The sequence below is a fragment of the Artibeus jamaicensis genome, unplaced genomic scaffold (assembly GCF_021234435.1).
Source record: "Artibeus jamaicensis isolate MK-2021 breed Jamaican fruit bat unplaced genomic scaffold, CSHL_Jam_final contig_456, whole genome shotgun sequence".
Lineage (NCBI taxonomy): Eukaryota > Metazoa > Chordata > Mammalia > Chiroptera > Phyllostomidae > Artibeus > Artibeus jamaicensis.
The window spans coordinates 6,119,477-6,139,078 of NW_026521839.1; the positions used below are offsets into that span (position 1 = coordinate 6,119,477).

A 19,602-nucleotide genomic window follows, 5' to 3' on the forward strand; every position below is an offset into this window, starting at 1 on the left:
CCCACCTGAAGCCAGGCCCAACATCTTCAGGAAGTACCTCCTCAAGTCTAGCCTCTGTCTCAACCAGACTCAAAGCAGCTGGGTAGGAAGAAGGCCTCCCTATCAAGCAGATGATAGGCCTTACCCTTCAGGCCAGCCTCTGCCACGCAGGGGGCTACCCTGGCCAGACCACGTGGCTCTGTGGGTGCCTTCCCCAGTCCTCTGAGGTCCCAGACAACCTTGTGCCAACAGACTTTCTTAGGGTTGGGATAGTCACAAGAGACAAAGCCAGGAATAGCCTGGGCCCCACTCCAAGAGCCCTCAGGCCTAGAGAGGGGTATATGGGGGTCTCTGTGTCCATGCTGGGTACAGCCAGGTCCTGGTGAACCTGAGCTAAAACTGTTCCCTGGGGACTCACTTCAGTGATTGGGGGAGCTCTAGATCCCTGCCAGGAAGGAGAGATAAGAACCTGAACAGGCAGCCCAGGCCCCACCCTGCTGGCTGCTCTGCACTGATCAAGTGCTGTTGGTTTTAGGTGAAGAAAAAGTGGCCCCAGGTGAATGAAGGTCCCCCAGGGTCTGAGGTGGAGGTACAGACAGGCAGGTGAGGTGCTGTAGCAACAGCCACTGCCCAAGTAACAAGCGTCTCTGTGCTGCTGTTCGGGCAGGCTGCTGTTGCTTGCCCCCCTTGTGGATCCAGACGGTGTAATTTCTCAAGAGATCCCCCCTCTGAATGTCCCTGGGTGATTCTTCCTCCTCCCCAAAGTGGTCCCAGACAACCCCTGCCCAGTAACAGCCCCCAAAACCGGAGCGCAAGAAGCCAGCAGTGCTTCGTGACACAAACATGCATTTGTTTTATTCACAAAACAGCCTGGTTTCCTAAAACAATACAAACAGCATGTTCATCAGCAGGAAGCTGGCCGCGGGCAGGGAGGCCCAGGCCGAGAGGGACCCCCTGGGCACCCACCCCCACTGGCAGGGGACCACCCAAAGAAGCCCTTTCTTCTGTTGCCACCAGCCACGTGGGAAAAGAAGGGACTTGTTTTCTCTAAGGGAAGTAGCCAGGATCAGGACTGTCCAGACCTGGCTCCCCAGATCTCAGTGGATAAACAAACAGAACTTCCATTTTTGCAGAATCACTGTTGGGGTGGGGGGGGTCCCATTGCGGGGACTGTGGGTGTAGCACACCTGGCCTGGGCCCGGGGGGCCGGGGGGTCTGCTCCCTCCCCTTCCGTGAGCTCCTCGAGGCAGCTCTGCCCACGTGGATGGATACAGAGGGGCTTCAACACGGCGCCATCGACATTCTCTTTATAAACGTGAGTGGGTTCTCCAGGCAAACTATGCACTATTTCATGGTCAGAAAGAATCAAAGGAAGTTTAAATGAGGGTGGAGTTAAACTGTGCTAAATTACAGTAGTGCTTATTAGTAACTAGATTTCAAAAGGTTACAGAAAATTTACATTCTCTACACAAAACTGCATCTCCTGCACAGACAACATCAACATCGACACGGGAAGGAAACTGATTGTCCATTCTTTGCCCAGGAAGTCTCGGTACTTTATAGATTCGTCTTTACCTCTCTTTTTGTTGTTCTTCCGAAAAAGCAGTTAAATTTTTTTTTCTTTTTCTTTTTATACTAGGGACGTGGAGATGTTAAAACGACAACAAAAAATATATATAAAAACAGGAATGAAATCTGTGAGAGAATATTTTTGGTTCTAAAGACGGGTGCAGCCGTTTGTCTTCGCCCGAATCCCTTGCCGGAGACCACGCGAGCAGTGACATTGCACGGAGAGGGCAGCTTTGGGTTCCCGCCGCCGTCACTGAAACCACCGGAAGGCGGCTCCTGTCGGAAGCATTACCTTCTGGCGGGGGCGGGAGACAAAAACAAGGAGAGAGTTCAGTCAGGGTCCGGCTGAGCCTGGTGCAAAGACGTTCCCCGTGGCCGGTCTCATGGTGGAGGGATGGGCATGGAGTAAAGGCAGCCAGCCACCCTGTGGAGTTCCGCCATCCTGGCCAGGCCAGAGAAGGAGCCTTGACCTACTGGGTCGCTGAAGGGCCTGGAGTTCCCTGAGGCCCCCTGAGCCACTGTGCCCAGGAGCCCTGCTTCCAGACAGGAATACCCTTTCCCTTGGTCCAAAGGCCACAAGCGCCAGGCAGTTGTGGGGCATCTGGGAGCTGTTTGCACGTTTCTGTCGAATGAGCGTGTAAGCACGTGCACTGGACACGTTTTTGGATGTACGTCTTGAGCTCCACTACAGTGTACGATGTGTTTGGAGCTGTGGTGGGTGGGAAGGATACCTGCTGTTTATTAAGAGGCTACGTCTCTGTGCGCTGGGCAGGGTGCGTCTGCGCCAGACCAGAGTGGGTGCCTTTGTGTGCGTACAGGTGTGTCCTCTGGGCAGGAGAGCAGATGTGTGAGGTCTGGGGCTCGGGGGCGGAGAGCCACGGCTGGGATGCCATTAATTGTTTTCCAACAATTCTGGACATTTGCATCAAGCCCACTCATAGAGGGGTGGGGACAGGGCAGTGACAGCAGGCTGAAAAGATGCTTTTGTACCCAGGCCTGGCACTACAACTAGGCTGCCACAGCTGGGGGCACGGGGACAGGCCCAGCCACGAGGTGGAGGGAAAGCCACGTGGGAACCAGCTGGCCTTCTCTAAGCCAATCCCAGAGTGAACAGGCTTTGCCCACATCCCGGGTTCACCCCCTAACTCCAGGCCCATAGGATCCCGAGCCATTAGCTGTGCAACCAGACTGATCTTGGGGCCCCCGGACGCCCCAAATCTGTCAGCTAGGTGCCTAGACCCAGGGTTTTCCAGGCCTCAGAGCAGAGCTGTCAGCACTGGAGCTGCTTTCGCCTTGGGCAGCCTTGGAAAAGGCTGGGCTCTGAAGCGACGAGTCGAAGGGTTACCTCTCAAAGCCGCAGGGCCCACAGAAGAACCGTCAAACAGGACGGGGGAAGAGTCCCAGAACCTTAGGTCACGGAGAGGAAGCTTTAGGACATGTGTGAAAGCTGGAGACTTGGGATGTGTATGGGAATCTCAACACCTGACCTGGAGTTCCAGAAGGGTGTTCAGAATGCTAGGGTCCCGGCTGGGATGCTAGGCCTCTGCCTGGAGTTTTATGCCTGCCTTGCAAACTACAACGTAACAGGATGTCAGGATGTGGCTCTGATTTGGGGGGCAGTGAGCCGGTGTCTCAAAGGCTGGCCTACAACCCCAGAGCCCAAGGTTTGGCTGGGTTTCCCCCAGACCCACGCGCAGGCAGGAAAGGTGGGGCTGGGGGTGGGTTTGGACTGCCAGACAGACACAAGAGCCCACACACCTCCCTCTAAGGCGCCGTTACCTCCAGAGCAGCGGAAGGCTTCTTTTTGAGTTCCTCACATTTTCTGAATTTGCAAATCTGATGGCCAGTCTTTCGGTTCCTACAACTGCTGCACTGCTCGCAGTTGATGCGCCGCCGGCAGGGCGGGCACATGCCGCAGCGTTTCCTCTTCTTCTTGCCCGAGCTGATAGCTGAGGCCAGCTCACCCTGCATGGGGTACTCGGCCAGGCCCGCCATGTGCAGCGCGCTCTCGGCCAGGAACACACCTGCCGGGGTCATGATGAAGAGGCCTGGGTTGATGGGGAAGGCGCCCAGGTAGGGGAAGTCGGACTGGCCATTGAGGGCTTCAGCACCCGCCACAGCCTCCATGTCGGGCAGGCCTGCGCCAGCCTCGCTCATCAGCGGTAGGTGCTCCTGCACCACGCGCTTCAGCATCTCCGTGGACTGTGCGAACTGCTGCAGCGTCAGCTGTCCCTCGGCTGCCAGCTCCGTGGCCCGCTCAGCCTTGCTCAGCAGGCTGGCCACAGCACCACTTTTGTGCTTTGAGGTAGGGTTGCTTTTGTCCAGAGCCATGGCTGCCGCCAGGTCGTGCCCATTGGCCAACAGGGAGGCAGCGGCTGCAGCCGCAGCAGCCTTTTCGGCAGACTCCCCGCCCATCATGCTGCCACCGCCACTGCCCCCGCTGCCTCCAAAGGAAGAGTAATGGGAGAGAGGGCGGGAGCGACGCAGGCTCTTGTTGAGGGGTTCACTGATGATGCCACTTTTGTTCCGACGTTCGGGGGGCGGTGCGTCATCTGCCACTGAGGCTGGTGCAGCAGCAGCCACCGCTGCACTCTTGTCAGCCACTCCGGCCTTGGAGCCACTGCCACTGCCACTGCCGCCATTGGCATTGTTGCTACTGCTACTGCCGCTGGTGTCCTGGGAGCCACTGCTGAGGCTCGACATGGTGGGGCCGAGGCCCAGACCCCGCTGCTGGGGGAACCTGCCAACTACTGAGGGTCCTCAGGCAAGCACTGGGCCCTGCTGCCCACAACAGAGATGCCTGGTGGTCCTTGATGCTCAGGGCAGGCACATGGTCCGGCGTCCACGTGGAAGTGTCTTCACTCTGTCAGGACAAGAGGACACAGGGTCAGGGCAGTAGTGAACACTGCCTCCTCTACCACCAACCATATTGCCACTGTAACCACCACAAGCCCGACTAGTTAGTTTTTTAGTATGTGCCGGCCCCTACCCGCCACCCCTCCTCATTAGGAATTCTTCGTTTGTACTATCTCAGTTGAGACTCACAAGAACCCTGAGAAGCGCTGGCCAGTGACACCCTACGATTTTATAGATGAGGGAGAAATGACTAGCTCATGGCTACACCACGTGGCTCTGTTTGCTCGCCACAGCCAGAACTGCCCTTGAGGTAGGTTTACTTTTGTCCACAGCCATGGCTGCCGCTAGGTCATGCCCACTGACCTGATGGAGGCAGGCAGTTCTTCCTGGGCTAAGAGGAGAGAGCTGGAGATGTTTGCTAATCTTGCTTCCCTGACCCAGCTACGGAGAAGAGGAGTTGGAAAAGCCTCTGGAGGGAAGATCAACAGAAGGTGTCGACCATGAAGCACGGAAAGCTGCCCCTGGATCCTCATTGGCTATTCCTATCCCACATCAATGGTCTCAAGGCTCTGGGAAGTCCTGCAGGTAAAGGAAATTTTAGATTTGTTTTTGTTTAAGAGTCTGCCATTCGTTTTTGTTTAAGAGTCTGCCAAACAGCTCACAAATCTCATTTCAAGGAGCTTGAACCCTGCTGCTAGAGGGCAGGTGGGATATGGTGCCAGAGGACAAGCCTTTGCCTGCAAGCGTGGGGGACACACTTGTGCACACATCGGCGTGCATTTCCTTCTCACTCCGACCTCGGACTCCACTCTTCTCTCTATTCAGGCCTCACTGCTGTGCTTCTGCTTGGCTCCCAGACGGACCCGGGTGTGGGTAGGAGAAACCTCTGGCTGGTGCAAGTTGGAGCTGAGAGTAGATGTGACCCTTCCCAGGAGAGAGCCTGTTCTGCTCGGGCCCCAAAGCGAAGGCACGTGAGCAGCCAGGCTGCTTGGCCGGGAGCTCTGGGAGGAACTTCCAGATGCAGCGGAGTGGCAGTTTCCTCATCAGCCCTGGCTCTCTAGCACTCCTTCCCTGTCTGCTTGCCTTGGCCCAGCAACCCCCAGGAGAGAGGCGGGAGGACAGGGCCCGGCCCAAGCAGCTGGCCGCTCAAGGAGGAGGCACACATCTGGCTGGGCCTGTCCCGCCCTGGGCTTGGGGGCAGCACACACTGCATCTTTGTCCCCAGGCAACCCCACCACCCCCCAGTCACAGGACTCAGCCTGTCCTGGAAGGTCATCTAGTCCAACCCTCTGCACTTACCGAGGGGGGCATTGAGGCCCCAGGCAGGCAGAGTCCCTGCCTCAAGACTGCTAAGGAGTGGGAACAAGGGGGAGAGAGTGTAGGCAAGGGAAACACTCTGTCTCCAGGATGAGGCGAGTGGCACGCGTCAGCAGAAAACCACTCCTTGCCCTGCCCTAGCGAAAGCAGATGAATGGTGAGAAGGAGCTGGGCACGCTGGCAGATTCCACCGGGACAAACCAAGGAAGGCCTCTCCTGGCTAGGCTTCAGACACCATGGACATCAGGGTTGTTGTAGTAAGAGGAAGCAGGTCATGCATCCCCAAGGACAGCTGTGCTCCACCCTACCTCCTAATGGCCAAGACCAGGCTGGCTCTGTGGCTTTTCTCCTCAGAGATCAGAATTCCCCTCCAGGCAGCAGTGACCCTGGTTGGGTGCTGGGGACAAGGGCAGCTGAGATCAGGCCCAGAGACCACAGCTCCAAGTCAACTCACCCAACCCTGCCTATGTGAGCTCAGCGACCCAGCCCCAGGCTACATTCCTAGCAGCCCCAGACAGGAGAAGGCAGGCGCCCTAGGGTTGGAGAGCTGGGGAGGGGAGCAGTCTGCGCCCCAGCCCCTGTGCGTGTCCCCCGCCTCTGCGGCCTGCTGGCTGGTGGCAGAAATCGATAGCGGCATTAACTCTGCTCTTGCTCAACTCCCCCTCCCTCTTCCCAGCTCCAGGATCTGGCTCTGTGTGCGGGGCTGGCAGGTCAATTAGAAGTCAGCTCCCTCCGACACAGCCCGGCCTGCGTTCAGGGCTAGCGCTCTGGCTGAACCTCTCTGCTTTTGTCTCCTTCCTGAGTCTCTCATGGTGGGGACCAAACCTCACGTTCTGTTCAGCTCAGGCCCATTCTTTGAATCTCTATGATCTTCCATTTTTCTGTCCTTCCTCAGGAACGACCCTCTCCCAGCCCTCCAGGTCCTGGGACACGCTGAGCTCAGGACCAGAGGACGTGATGTGTCATTGAACAGGTGCTGCAGACAGAACACTGCAGTTCGTCAGCCACAGACACTGAAGGTGGGGGGTATACACAAGGGGGACTGGCATCCAGGGCAACTGTCCTCAAACGAACATCTTGGTCCCCAAGGCCCTGTCCCTAGGATGTTCCAAATACGTCCGTGTACCTGACTCATCTTCTCCCCCAGACCCTGGAAAAAGCCGATGCCCTGGTCCCAGTGGACCCCTGACCGCAGGACCCATTTGCCCGAGTGATGGAACAGGAAGACATAAAAAGAAGACCATCTCCCAGGCCTCAGCCTTCTATTACAGGGCACACAGCAACCCTTCCCAGGCCAGGAAGGGCCTGGCAGTGCCAAGGCAGCAGGGGAGGAGCTGGGGCTGCGTTGAAGCGGAGCGGGAATGAGCGGGAGGGAAAGCTGGCGGGCAGGCGGGCGGCGGCGGGCGCATCCATCATCGGCCCTGCCAGGAACGCATCCAGCCCCCAAAAAGAAATACTGCGCCTGAGGAGGGACAACAAAGGGCTCCGTTTCATCAGCAATGTGGAGCCAGCGCCCCGCCGCCCCGCCAGGCGCGGTCAGGCCACAAAGGACCCCTTTGTCCGTGCAGGAGCCGGGCGGCGGGAGCTGGGACCAGGGGTTGACGGGCGGGGGGGGGGGGCGGGAGTGGGGGCGACCACTCTTAGAGAGTTGGGGGGCAGAGGGGGATATGGGAGCAGAAGGAGACAGGTGGTGGGGGCCAGAGGATCATGAAACAGAACCGGAGGGGTGGGTCAGAGAAGAGGATGTGGATAGAACAGGGCAAAGGGTCAAGGATGGAGGACACAACATCATGGGAAGCAGACACTGGGGGGCCGGGTTCAAAGAGACCTAGGGCACTAACTTCAGTCCGGGAGACATGAAACCAGAGCCCTGGGGGGAGAATCCCAGATTCAGGGACCTGGGGACCAAAAGACATACCCCACAGGTGAGGGAGGCAGAGGGGGAGGTTTGGGGGACACCGGATGGGACCCACCTCCCTAGGGCCCCATTCTGGCCTGAGGCCCCAGGGCCTGGTCACGGGGCCCAACTTCCTGCGGGCTCCAGCTCACTGGCCGAGCGAGGCACAGAGGGAGAGTCAGAGCTGGGGCCACTTTCCCGACGGTGGGGTCGTGCTCTGCCCCTAGCTCCAGCCCTGGTCAGCAGCCAAAGGCGCAGACCCTGCCCTCCTCCAACCAGTTCCTGCCCCCGAGTGACACGCTGGCTCCCTTAACTGGCTGACGGCCGCTATGAGCTAGCATTTACTGAGCACCTGCTGCGGCCCAGGCTCCGTGCTCTTCTGCTCTACTCATCCCCTCTCGTTTCTTGACTCCTTCCCAGAACCTGGGAAACAGGAACCATTAACCGATTTTGGAGAAGACAAAATGGCAGCGTGGAGAGGTTCACGCTGCCTGGACAAGGTTAAATAGCTAGTGCTCTTTGAGGTGGCACTTGAACCCAGAGCTCAAGTGTTAGCTGCCACCCTGCCCTGGTGACCACCTCTGCTCACCTTGGCAACTGACTAGCCCAGGGCAAGGTGACCCAGCCACCCTGAGACTGACTGCCCCCAACCCCTAGAGTTGTTACCGTGCCTGTCACCTTTACATGGTCGGGGGCAGGCTGTCACAGACCCCAGGGGAGGACCCCCACCTGGGGGAGTTGGAAATATCCAGGTAGGAACCCAGAATGCTGGGCCAGTGACATCATAATGACAGTGAGGTCAGGAGAGGTGGCAGCCTTCACTTACCTCCACTCCACCCTCAGCCCCAGACGAGCCGGGATTCACCCCCAGTAGGGCTCTGTCTTGAGACCCTGGAGCAAGCATGGGGGTGGGGCACTGTGGGGTGGGATGGTGCTGTGAGCACGTAGACATGCAGACTGTGGCCCACGGAGAGATGTGGTCCCATGACCTGGGTCACACACAGCCCCAGAGCCACGCAACAGCAGCCCCAGGCCCTAAGCAACTGGGAGACCGAGTCGGACACAGGTCCTCCTGGAGGGGTACACAGGAACCGGGCCACCTGATGTGCAACAACAGCAGGAAGGGAACCAAGGAGGGCATGGGGTGAAGGACTGTCTTGAAGGAAGGGACCACCAGCCTGAGAGTTAAAGAGTGAGGAGAGGTTCCCAGAGGGGACACCAGCCGAAAAGGGTCCCTAAGAAATGGAGAAGTAGGTGCAAGGTGTGCATGCAAGCCTGGCAGGGTCTTAACAGAGCAGGGCTTTGAGACCAAGGGCAGCAATTTTTTAAACAGCTTTACTGAGATATAGTTCACCTACTATAAAATTCAGCCATTTTTAAGTGGCTGAATAATTCAACAATTTTTAGTAAATTTACAGAGTTGGAGAACCATTACTACTACCAAGGGCACAGTGTAAGCAAGGGGCCAGCCCCTACCCCCTCCTTCTTTTGTGGGCTGGAGCAATCTCCCAGCCGTCCCTCCTGCTGAGGGGAGGCCCCCTGGAGGAAGCTGCGTTTCCGGGGAATCTTCCAGACCCTGAGGCACTAGTGCAGGGGAGCAGGAGCTGCCACAGCCTGGGCAGACCAGCTGTGCAGACCCGCACACCCTGGCTCATGGGACCCTTCCTCCGCAGTTCCATGTTCACTCCCAACATCCCTCCTCCACCCACTTACACTCCTCCACCCACCTTGGTGGGCTGGTCTCCCTGGCTTCCAAGGGCGGCAAGATGGACAGACGGATTAATGGCAGGCTGGCCAGTGGTGGCAGGGAGGGTAGACCACAGGTTATAGTGGTTGAACCAAGCTGAGCAACTGATGTGTGTGTGTGTGTGTGTCTGGGGGTGTTTCCATCTCTGATTTCCATGATTCAGCCTGGGGAGTTTCCAGAGGGAACAAAGCCCCACTCAGACCCAAGGAGATGCACATGGGACACTGGCCTTGGAGGCTGGGGGACTGCAAACCTGGCCACAGAGCACGTATCCAGCTATGGATGGACACACATACACGCTACGCACACAGCAGGTGGCCTGGGGTGGGATGTGTCCTCAATACCACTAGGGTCTCCCCAAGACCACTACCCTAAAGGTGACTGCCAAAGACAGAAACTGGGGCTGCTGGGGGGCCTGCGTCATGTCTCCTGGACTCCATACCCTGTGACGCTCTCACACCCCTTTGCCCAGGGCAGGCACCACCCCCTTGCCTGGGACTGAAACATGCTGCTGGGAAAACCCCAAGAGTACGTGGGGCTCTGTCAGTCCTCAGAAAACTCCCAAAACAGCTGGAAGGGGGGGAAGCTCATCTGAGGCACAGGAACTGCGGCAGGTGGTGTGCCCTGACCTGGGGCTCTAGGGAGTGAGATGCAGAGCCAGGGACACCTCTGATAAAGACAAGGCTTTCCTCAACAGCCCGGTTTCTTCTCTGGAAAAGCCGAAGAATGAGAAGGGCCATTCCTTGCTGCGTGACCTTGGCATATGGCCTCTGAGCCAGCTTCCCAACCTGTAAGGATAAGAGCTAACGTGTACGGAGGCCCCACTGTGTGCCAAACGCCATTCACGCCTCATCTCACTGACTCCTCATCTGCATTTTCCGAAGTACTATTATTGCCCCTTTTAGGGCAGGCAATTTGAGAGGCGGTTTTGATATAGAGAAAATGATGCCCTCCCCACTCAAAAGCCCCTGGATCTTAGCTAACGTGCCTCAAAGTGGGGATGTCTGAGCCGACACCAACATGGGATCGGGGCCCACACACTTACTTAGGACCTCCGCCCTGTTGGGCCTCACCACTGGGCAAGCCGGGAAAGGCCAGCTCGGAGATGCTAGGGACAAGGAATCGGGGGGCGGGGGTGTCTGTCCTTATGGGGCTTGGGGTTGAGTGTCACGACTGGCTAGGGCGCTGGAGTCCTGAGGTCTAGGTTCGTGCCACCATCCATTCCCTTCCTGACGACTGACTGACCAAGACTCACCCCCACTCCACTCCATCCCTCACTGAGCCTGTTTCCCATTGTAAAATGGTTCTTGCTCCTCACCCCAAACTGCAGGAGTCACTATCCCAGAGGGGCTCATGCAGAAAGAGGTAGAGAGATACTGAAAAGACTCCAGATAGTAACCCCTCCCACTCTCCAAACCGTGGGAGGGCCCCACAGGGTTTAATTGGCCCTTGATGTGATTTGCGGCTTGCAAAACTGAGGTCTCAGAGAGAAGGGTTGGGGGCAGCTCACATGGTGGGGACCAAGCCCCAGCTGACGTGAGGCTTACTGGGGTGGGGAGCATCTGGCCCCCACCGCCTCCATCTTCCCAGATGTCCTGATGATGGCAGGCCCTAATAATGAGTGTTTACTCTCTGCCAGGTGCTAAGCATTTTACATGCATTGTTTTTTTCACCGAATTCCCTATAACTCGAGTATTATCCCCATTTACAGGTGAGGCAACTGAGGTTCAGGGAAGTAAAGTCACCTGCCTACGGTCACAAGATCTGCCTGAGGTCACAAGGTCAATTGGTGGCAGAGCTGGGACTTGAAACGAGGTCTCTGCAACTCCAGGGCCTGGCTCTCCAACACTGGCCAGAGGCTCTGAGGCAGACAGAGGGAGGAATTCTGGCTACTCAGCCCTCATTCCAGGGGAACCCCCTGAGTTTCCCATGGGTCTGGGCTCTCAGGCTCTGGTCAGAACATGTTAGGGCACTGGTGCAGAAAAGTCTGCAGCTGCACCCTAAGGCCCAGGAAAAGACAGGGGAAGGGGCTGCGGGTGGGCCGGACGGGCCAGGCTGGGCCAGAGCTCCGGGCATTCCGGCGGCCTCCGCAGGAAGCAGAATGGGACGGAAACTGGCTCCTGCCTCCTCCCCCAGAATCCTGTGGGCAGCCCAGCCGGGCCGCACAGAGGCCCTCTTTGTGCCTGCCCCAACCCGCCACCCGCGGCTGGCCCAGGGTTTTGAGTTTCCTGGGGGGGGTGGGGGCCCTGCCCTGCTAAACCTCCAGCTACCTCCCCCTCTCAGGGGCGGTCACAGCAGGCCACAGCTGGAGGAGGAAGTGAGAAGATGGCCAGGGATACCCCAGAGACCCTGGGGGACCTGGAGTCTGCCCACATCTCATCTCCTGAACACTTACACACCCTTATTTGGAGCTGGGGGCAGGCAGAAGGACCCAGACACAGCGCCTGAGAAGACAACCCCAAGCCTGCCCTCTCTCCCAGCAGTCACCACGTCCATGGTGACCCACCTGGAACCCGCCCCCCCCTCCATCTCCGTGCTCTTGGGCTCGGGGGTGGGGCACATAGAGAGGCTGGCCAGGTGGGCAGGGCAGCCATCTATCAGCTGCCATTTCGCCCTGTCCAGGGGCTCTCTGGAAACACAGAGCACATCAGGGGGAGGCATCAAGATCACTTCAGCATTTCAGGGGACAAAAGCCCTTAGGTGGTGTGACTGTGCTCCAGGAACACTAAGCCCCAGGGAGTGAGCTCAGGCTGCCGTGTGCATCGTGAGGAGCAGCACTATGGACCAGTGTATCTGGGTGTACATGTCTGGGAGGTGTGTCAGACCCCTGTGAACGCTGCGTGCGTAAGAGTGTCTGGGGGCTGTGGATGCTCCAGGGGGCTGTAGGTGTGCCCAGGTGCACGCGTACAGTCTCAGGTGTCATTCTGTATGGGTGTGAGCACTGATGTAGACATGGCGCTTACATATCAGTGTAGGCAGAGGTCTTTGTGTGACCCGTGTACAAGTGAAGTGTGTGCTACCTACAACAGTGATGTGTCTGTGTGTCCCACAGTGAGTATGTACCAGCACATAGTATATGCACGGTTTACCGGCGGACAGGCAGGCTGTATATTTGTGGGTTCTTTTGGCTTGTGAGTGTCAACACATCTCTGACATGTGTATACCAGTCTGTGTGTGTGCACGTGTGGTATTGTGTGTGTGCTATGAGTAGTACCAGGGCCTCTGAGGGGTCCGGGAGTCTGAGGCCCGCCTGGGATGGGGATGATGTACACAGGAACTGATGACAGGTGCTGGGGCCCCTGTGGAAACAGGAAGCTGCCCACAGGTGCTCTGGGGCTGTGGTGGGGCTGGGCTCCGCCCAGGTTCAGTTTGTGGCCCTGAGAAACCAACTCAGTGTTTCACTAGCCTGCCCTAGTCATGGGGGTGGCACCTGCCTCATCTGCACTCAAAACCCAACAGCCCTGGCCAGTGTCTACCAGACTGCCTGGCCTGAGCGTGGAAAAAACTGGAAAACAAAAGCCCCCAGATCGCAGGCCCTCCCTGCAGAGGCGTGGGGGAGGCAGGCAAGAGGCGGGAGACTGGGGAGGAGGGAGGGAGGGAGGTGTCGCCGCAGCCCCGGAACACAAAAATAATGAGGCGAGAGGGGCCGTGGGGCCCAGCCGGCTGGTTCCGGAGTTGCTATCTGACCTTGACAGATGCCACAGCTGGGCGCCTGGAGAGGAGCCGCCGCCACAGTGCTGCAGCGCACCCCCCAACCCCCTGCTACCTCCCCCAGGCCAGGTTGACGGAGGTTCAAGCAGGCCCCAGCCACAGGAAGCCACCCCACCAGGTGGGAGCAGGGAGACCTGAGTGTTCCTAGTCAGAGGTGGGGGTGGGAGGGTGTGGAGACAGGGGAGTGGGGGCAGGGCCACTACAGGGCAGGAAAGACAGCAGGGGTCTCCAGAGGGTGCCCTGGCCCCCAGGTGTGGCTCTGTGTAGAGAACACAGAGTGTGATGTTGGCTGTGTGACTGTGAGACCGAGTGTGTGGGGAAAAGGGAAGCGAAATGTGTGAGTGTGACAGAGACAAAGATCATACTTTTGTGTGTGTCTCTGGGTCACACAAGGCTGGAGAGATGGGCTGGTGTCCCTGAAATGGGTGTGGCCACGTCACTGAGGGGCGGGCACCAGTAACTCCCCGACCCCTTCCAAAGCCATGGCTGTCCTAGCTGGTGCAAGCCATGCTGGGGCCAGGGTTGGGGGCCACAGAGAGCCACAGCACCCCCCCCAAAGTTCTTCCACTTGCAGCTGAAGAGGTGCCCCTTCAGCCCTTCCGGGCCTACCCTCTCTCCTGCTGTGCTGTGGTCTGGGCATGGACATCAATGATGGGTGTGGGGTGGGGCACCACCACTCTGGGGACACCAGCGAGGGGCTGGGGTGTGAGCTGCAGGAGGGGATGCTGGGCTGGAGGTGGATTAGCAATTCCGAGCACTGGCTGCATAATTAAAAAATCATTACGGGCGGGCGGGCGGGCAGGCAGGCAGGCGGGCAGAGCCGTGTGAGCTCACGCTCAGAGCGGGCGGGGGACACTGCCATGGTGCTCCCCCTCCCACCGCTTCCCCGAGGAAAAATCCCACCTGCTAATATAATTATGGAAAAACACAAGCACAGAAATTCGGTTTCAGCAAACAACGTGCCTGAGTGCCCAGGGCCTGCCTGGCCTTCAGCACAGTGAGCAGGCTGGTCATTGGTGCCCAGGGCTCTTGGCAGTGGGGCAGGCCCTGCTGGGTCCATACACCAGCCCCAGGCCTCCACCCCTTCCACAGCCCCCAAGACAGGGGAACAGGGGGCAAAAAAACCTAGCTCTTCAAGTCCCAAGTCCAGAAGAAAACTAGTCAGTCCTAACAGTTTACAAATGGGGAAACTGAGACTAAGCAATCTGCATAAGATCACTGTGTTTGTGGCAAAACTGAGAAAGAAATGGATCCTGTGCACAAAGGCAGTGCCTCAGGAGCTTGGCCCACCCCATCCTACCCCCGCCCGTGTCCCGCAGCTTCCATCTCATCAGCCATTCTACCAGCCGCTCCCTGGGACGAGCATCTCTCTCCCTGAGACTGAATGGGATTATCCAAGTCATCTTCCCCAGCGCGGCCCAGAGCTGACACAAGCCTGAACCCCGTGCTGGGGGCGCAGGGAGCCCCAACCTCCCAGTTCAAGGACAGGGCGTCCTGGGCTTGTCTGGGTTAAGCCAGGCAAGCAGAGCTGGCTCCCGCCTGGAGAAACGCAGCCAGCTCTGGGTCACGGGCCCCAGAAGGGCAGGAACAGCCGCCATCACCTCGGGCCTGGAGCGGGCGGCGCGGGGAGGGAAGCCGGCCCTAATTAGTCGGCCTGGGACCCGGGCGGGCGCCGGAGCGGCAGACGCAGCAGACGCAGCCGCCGCCGGAGCCGGAGCCGCGCAGGCACATCCGCGGCCGGCCGGGAGGCGGCGGGGAGCCGTGGCGCCCTGCGCCGCGGTGGGACAGCAGGCCTGGGAAGGCCGGGCCAAGGAGATTCCACACCGGGCTAGCTTGCCTCCCCTCATTCCTTGGTGCCACCAGGCACAGCAATTAGAGGCTTTCAAAGTTTGTCCTTAATTGGTTTCATTTTTGCCTCATAAATGATTCATGGCCCTGGAGGTCTGCGAGTGGAGGGAGTGGCAGGGGAAATTTGGGGAGGCTTTTGCCTGGAGCCAGGCCCCCTACCCCGGGCTGGAGAGGGGTCACAGCCTTAGCGCAGTGGATGACAGGCTGGGGAAGCCTTGGGCAGGTGGGATCCTCTAGCAAAAATAAAGAACCCAGGCCCTCTCCTTGGGCCACGGCCTAATTAGAAACTGCAACTTCTCTGCAGACCAGAGTTCTGCCCAGGCCCAGAGCCACTGCAGCTGCTGGGGCCCAGAGAGCATGAATAATAATGTGGTGGTAAAAAAAAAAAAAAAAAGTGTTAGTAATAATAACGACAGGGAACACCACTCAAGGAGTTTGTACTAAGTTCTAGGCGTCCATTATTTGTTTTAATCACCTCCCCACCAAGCACAAGCAGGAAGAGGCATCAGCGTCCCCAATTTTACAGATAAAGAAACTGATGCTGGGAGATGCCAGAACTCCTTACTCCCAAACCTCTCAGGGGCACAAGGCTCAAGGCTGGACACCCAGAACACTGCCTGCCAGGTGGACCAGGAGCTGCAGGCCCCAAAGAAGTCTGGGAAGACCCTGAGGTCTGTAGGGAGACACCGGAGGGCACCAGCAGCCCCCATTACCCACCTGGGGCCAAGTTAGCCCTGCCCCTCAAAAAGCTGTGACCTTGGCTGAGCAACATCCTCACAGGGCCGTATGTAAAACAGGAAAAGAGGAGCCCTATAATCCAAGTCCTGCACTAACTCTGTGCTGGGCATGGGAGAGAGATGCCATGGACCCCCACCCTCAGGGAGCTTCCAGGGCAGGGAATGAACAGACACACACAGAGAAGGGTTTAAAAGTCTATGCAGAGGACCCCAAGCATTCAGCCAATGGCCTAATGGGTTGGGGGGGGGGCACTGGCGGTGAAAGGTGGCATCAAGGAGGGCTTTTTGAAGGAGGTGGGGTGAACAGAGGAAGTTTCTTCTCTCTGACCCCATAACCTAGCCCACACAGGATGCTCAAGGAGTGGGTGTGGCCCACTTAAATCCAAGACTAGGGGTCAGTCCTTGAAGAAACTCAGAACTAATGACCACATCAGGGTGATATGGAACACAAAGTGCTCAGCTCAGCCTGTCCATGACGGTCACTTTCATCTGAACCTCTATAAAAGGTAAGGCCTACACCATTCACTGCAGGGCCCACTTGGAGCCTGGAGGTGAGGCAATGCTCTGAACAAATCCAGGAGCGCATGCTGTATGGACCGACTCCCCCTAAGAGGCCCGGGGACTCTGGGTTCCTAGCTGTGGCTCTTGGGTGCCTCACAAATATCACCTCCTCTTGTGTCCTCCAGCTCCTGTCCCAACCACATGCACCAGGTTCCCCCCGCAAACCTGCTGGTCTTCTCAGGCCCTGGAGCCAGCCCAGTCCCATTGGCTTCCTGCTCTCCCACCTAGCCTGGTGCCAAGGTCAGACACTTCAAGCAGTTACCTCCCCGCACTCCACCACAGCCCTCTGAGTGGTACATATGACCACCTCCGTTTTCCAGACAAGGAAAACGAGGCTCAGAGAATCTAAGGGACCTGCCCAAGGCCACACAACATCTTGAAAGCCCGTGTTCCTCACCTTGCTGGCCCTCTTCAATCAGTATCCCTTAACTGTCCCTGGCCTCGCCACCTCTTGCCCCAGCCTTAATCCTTCTTCTGTCTGGGTAAGACTGTACTGAGCCCCACTCCTCCAGAAACTAGAACTTGGTTGGGCTGCTGCCATCAGGGGCCCTAGAACCCTGGGGCATGGGGCCTCCTGTCTCAGCCCAGCTGGGTCACCCTGAGAACTGGGTGGGGTGGTGAGGGAAGCCCCTACATGCACACACAAATGTCCCAGGTGGGGTTTGGTGGGGAGAAGGAGGCGCAATAGTTCCAGGGGTGCCAGGGTGAAAGGGCTGGCCACGTTCCCTGGCCTTCTGCTTGGGAAAGAGTCAATTTCTAGGCTCCTGTCACCTACACTTGGGAGCAGCTGCCTGTGGGAGTGTTCTGCCCTTGGGAAGAAGACTAAGCTTTATACGACCCCTACTCCATCCTGCTGGAGGATACAGCTCAATGACTTGGCCGAGTCACATCCTCTCTGAGCCTCAGTTGTTTCATCTGCACAATGGGCCCAGCAATGCCCCCTGAGCCCTCTGGAAAACCTTTGGGTATAGGTTGAGAGATTTTCCTTGAGAAAAGGGATTCAGAAGAATTGGACAAAACATTCAGTGGTCTGTGTTGACTCGGGGCACTCGAGACACCGGGGTCAGCGCCCAGGAGGAGCCTGACACGGCCTGTTGACTATACGGGCAAGCGGCCGAGTCCTCGGGGTGCCAAGCGATCTCAGCAGGTCCAGCCGACAGACCCTTTCGGGGCACCTACGCTGGGTCGCAACACTGGCCCAAACTTTCCACCTTACTGCGCATCTGCTGCCCGTCCTCGGGCTACCCGGCAGGGTCACTGGGGTCCCTCTCTCCGGCCTGCCCCCACAAGCCACGTAGCTCAGGCAGGTCAGCACTAACGTCGGTAGGACCAGCTGGGCGTGGAATCTGCCACCTCCGGAACTGCCAATTAATTAACTTTTTTTGAATTAATTTCCCAAGCAGAATTCTACAATTGCACGTCCCCATCAGTCCAAGCTGGGCAGGCGAGGGGACCCCACAATGAGAAAGAATGGGGGGTGAGAAGGTGACCGTACCAGCCCCAGGTCAAAGAGGCAATGGGAGTTGGGTTTTACCCCAGTGGGGCAGTTGCTTGGATCCTTATGGATCCTGTCTGGCAGGGGAGGGGGCTCAGAAGCCAGAGTCCTCCTTCTACCAGCCAGGAGGTAGGGGGCTAAGAGAGAGCCGTGCCTGGGCAGCCTGTCCTGCCACCCCCACCCCCGACCCCGTGCCCCTAAACCACAGTGGGTCTCAGCAGGGCCCAGGAGCAGCACAGGCACTGAGGCCGAGGAGGCTGAGGCTGCCGCGTTCTAATTTCCCAAAGGGGCTGAGATTAATTAGCTCACACACAGGCACAGAGAGGGAGAGGAGAGTGGGAGCAGGGGAGGGCAGTGTCAGGCGAGGAACTGGCTGACGCTCCCCGCTGCCATTCGCCTGCCCGCCCAGCAGGCAGTCAGGTGGCCTTGACAGCCTGGGTGCTCTGAAGGTCAGCGGCCAAGCCAGCTGAGCCAGCAGACTGGCACTGTCTCCTTCCCAGAATCCCTGCGACCAAGGCTGGGGGTACCGCAATACTGTCACCACCATTGCGGTGCCAGGTGCTCTGTCCACACGGTCCTAGAGAGGTAGGCCCCATGACCCACCCATTTTACAGAGGAAGACACTGAGGTTCAGAGCTGTGTGGGGCAGTGACTGGTCAAAGTGGACCAAGCTGTGGATGGTGGAGGGGGGACTAAAACTCACGTTGGCCCAACTCTAGAGCCCACCCAGCACCCCCTGGATCCTGTGCTAGCATGAGGGGACTGCAGAAACCTAGAGGACCTGGGGACACCAGGTGAAAGGCATGCGGGCGTGTCTGACTGAGACTCACCCCTGCCTCAAAGAGTATGCAGAGCAGACTCAGTCATTTCACAGATGTAGAAACTGAGACCAGAAAGTCGAAGTGACTTGCCACACGGCACAAGGCCCCAAACCCAGAGTCTGCTCCTCCGCTTGAGGCCGGCCCTACTTCCAGCAACATAAGCTCAACTCAGTGACCTTTCGTGAGCCCCAACCCGGGGCCACATTGTGTCTGTCGTCTGGCTAACCAGCTCACTGCTGGGGGCGAGGGTGGGGTCACTGTGACTGTCCCTGTACCGAAAGGAAGCTATTTTCAGCTCAAGGGCACTCTCTCAGAGACTCCCTGCAAGGCTCCCCAGAGGGCAAAAGAGCCCCCAGGAAGGTGGAAGGTTAAGGGGTGGGGCGGTGTGTGACCCTGACCAGGCCCTAGGCTGCTGTCACAATGGAGTTTCCCGGAATCTGTCTGCAAGGAAATCCCTGAGGGCAGGAAGCTGCTCCCTGGAGCATCCCCTACCCCACTCTCAGCGAACCACTTCCCCTGCAGAAGCCAAGGCAACAGGGCGCACCCTCCCAAGGCCTTTCCATTCAAACCTGGGGAGTGCCACAGCGGAGGTCCCTAAGAGAGTCTCGGGCCTGGGCACAGGTGGGTGGGGGGCTGGCCCAACCAGGACCACCACTCATAGTGCGTGATCGTGGCGGGTGGGTGGGAGCCTCCAGAGGCAGAGATGCAGGACGTGGGCTCTGAGTTAACGCTTCTCTTCCACTCCATCCTAGGTGACCTCGGGCAAGTTGCTTGACCCTGCTGAGCCCATTCCCTGATTTGTGAAATGGACACAGTAACAGCCCCACTCCCATCAGGGTCCTAGAGAGAGCCAGCATGCAGAACGAGTTCAATAAATAACAGCTCAGTTATCATTTTTACTGTCTTCATCAGCCAGCATAAGATGAATGTCAAGGACAGCTCAAGCCAGGAGTGTCAGGGAACCTAGGCTGTAGCCCCGGCCTGGCCACTGTTTGCCTTTGAGTCTGACAATCCCTTGTGCCTCAGTTTCCCCAGCCCCAAATAAATAGAGAGTACCTCCCCTT

The 19,602-nt window shown here is 58.1% G+C and overlaps 1 protein-coding gene across 4 annotated transcripts in view; it reads right to left on the minus strand.

The window, feature by feature from the left end:
- Positions 1–808: 808 nt before the first annotated feature.
- Positions 809–19,602, minus strand: part of CXXC5 (CXXC finger protein 5) — a 33,442-nt gene continuing 14,648 nt past the window's right edge. For 2 of the 4 annotated variants that reach the window (XM_037147525.2, XM_037147526.2), the window contains exons 2-4: positions 4,768–4,983; positions 3,328–4,411; positions 809–1,843 (exon numbers count right to left, since the gene is read on the minus strand). In XM_037147525.2, coding sequence (XP_037003420.1) covers positions 1,799–1,843; positions 3,328–4,251 — 969 coding nt within the window. In that variant the 5' untranslated portion in view covers positions 4,252–4,411; positions 4,768–4,983 and the 3' untranslated portion in view covers positions 809–1,798. The remainder of the gene's footprint in view (positions 1,844–3,327; positions 4,412–4,767; positions 4,984–19,602) is intronic. The other 2 variants (XM_037147527.2, XM_037147529.2) reach the window with 1 other exon arrangement.